This window comes from Henckelia pumila, chromosome 4, assembly GCF_033568475.1.
Source record: "Henckelia pumila isolate YLH828 chromosome 4, ASM3356847v2, whole genome shotgun sequence".
In the NCBI taxonomy this organism is placed as follows: domain Eukaryota; kingdom Viridiplantae; phylum Streptophyta; class Magnoliopsida; order Lamiales; family Gesneriaceae; genus Henckelia; species Henckelia pumila.
The window spans coordinates 130,472,671-130,474,760 of NC_133123.1; the positions used below are offsets into that span (position 1 = coordinate 130,472,671).

Consider the following 2,090-nt stretch of genomic DNA (forward strand, 5'->3'; position numbering starts at 1 on the left):
AGATAAAAACAAAATGTAGCTTGCATGAATTACAACTTAAAGAAAAATTGTTCTTGCAACATTTAAGAATAATATTTGCGTAAATTATAAGCACTCCATGGTCTCTTCAACATCCTTCCCTTTGAATCTTCTAAGTAGTAAGCATCTGAACTAAGCCTCATCACCACCTTGTACGGTCCTTTCCATTTAGGGTCGAGCTTCCATACAGCCGCATCTTGAACTCTTCTGAGTACCAAATCTCCTACCTAAGATCCCTTCCTACGCACCCGAAGATTATAGGATCGAGCTACCCTATTCTTGTATGCCTCCATTCTGATGGCAGCAGCTTCTCTTTTCTCCTCCATAAAGTCTAAGTCTTCCATTCTTTTTTCTCCATTCTTCTCATCATAGAAGATGATCCGAGCTGACTCTTCTCCAATTTCTGCTGGCAAGATCGCTTCATTTCCATAAACCAGACTAAATGGAGTCTCTCCTGTCCCAATTCTGGGTGTGGTACGATATGACCATAACACACTAGGGAGTTCCTCCACCCAATTTCCTTGGGCTTTTCCTAATCGGGTCTTCAAGCTTTGCACCAAAGATATGTTAGTGACCTCCACCTGACCATTGCTTTGAGGATAATGGACAGATGTGAAGTGTTGTTGAATTTTCATCTCTTTGCACCAAGCTTGCACCCGGGCTCCCTGAAACTGTCTCCCATTATCGGAGATAAGCTTCCGCGGTACTCCAAACCTACACACAATATTCTTCCACAGAAATTTCAGAACTTCTCCTTCAGTAATTCGGGCCAAGGCCTCCGCCTCCACCCATTTAGAGAAGTAATCTATAGCGACCAACAAGAATTTCTTCCGAGTTGGGGCTAGAGGGAAAGGACCCACAATATCCATTCCCCACTGATCGAAAGGATACGCTGCCACGATTCCTTTCATTAACGCCGCTGGCCGATGCTGAAGTCTGCTATGTCGCTGACAACTGTCACAAGAAGTCACCAAAGCTATGGCACCTTTCAAAATAGTAGGCCAAAAATATCCTGCTAAAAGAACCTTACGGGCTAGAGAATAAGATCCCAAGTGATTGCCACAACACCCCTCGTGTATCTCCTTCAGGATATAATGAGCTTCCTTAGGACCCAAACACTTGAGAAGAGGTCCAGAAAATGATTTCTTATAAAGAACTCCCTCCACCATCACAAAGCGGAGACTCCTCTGTTTCAATCGATATGCCTTCTTGGGATCCTTTGGTAACTCGACCTTCTCCATGTATTCCAAGAGCTCTTTTCTCCAGTCACTCTCTTTCGGAGCTAATGGTATGAGCTCAGTAGAAGGTGTTAATTCCACTTGTACGACTACCTCTCTGTTTTTCCAGTTATGAAGTGAGCTAGCCATCTTGGCCAGAACATCCGCCTTTTCGTTGCTCTCTCTAGGGATCTGCTCAAACATTACCTCATCAAAGAGGCCCCGAGCTTCCTCTATTGCCTTCATGTACTCTTTTAACTTCTCACTTTTCACCTCGTAAGACCCATTCACTTGCTGAGCTACCAATTGCGAATCAGAATGTATCCGGGCTGCCCCAACTTGCTTAGCTGCCCGAAGGACAATTAACACGACCTCATATTCGGCCTCATCATTGGAAGCTCGAAAATCCAACCTGACTGCCAATCGGATCTCATCTCCCTGAGGGGATATCAGAAGCACCCCCACTCCACATCCTTCGCTGTTAGAAGAACCATCAACATACACTTTCCATAAGCCCTGCCCTTTCATATGTTTTGTTTCGGCTAAAAAAATCAGCCAATGCTTGAGCTTTAATCGTTGCACTTGGTTCATACTGAATATCATACTCACTGAGTTCAGTAGTCCACTTCACCAATCGCCCCGAAATGTCAGCGTGAGTTAATATCCTTCCCATGGGACTATTGGTTAACACTACAATAGGATGTGATAGAAAATAAGGTCTGAGCTTCCGGGCCGTCATAACAAGTGCATGTGCCAACTTCTCGACCTCTGAATACCGGAGCTCAGCACCCTTGAGAGCATGTGAGAAAAAGTAGATAGGATGTTGAGCCGCTCTCTCCTGCCTAATGAGTACTA

The 2,090-nt window shown here is 44.6% G+C and overlaps 1 protein-coding gene across 1 annotated transcript; it reads right to left on the reverse strand.

The window, feature by feature from the left end:
- Window positions 1-245: 245 nt before the first annotated feature.
- On the reverse strand, window positions 246-1,826 carry LOC140861749 (uncharacterized). The gene has a single exon (XM_073264766.1). The coding sequence runs from the start codon at window positions 1,824-1,826 to the stop codon at window positions 246-248; it is 1,581 nt and encodes a 526-aa protein (XP_073120867.1).
- Between the last annotated feature and the right edge of the window lie 264 nt (window positions 1,827-2,090).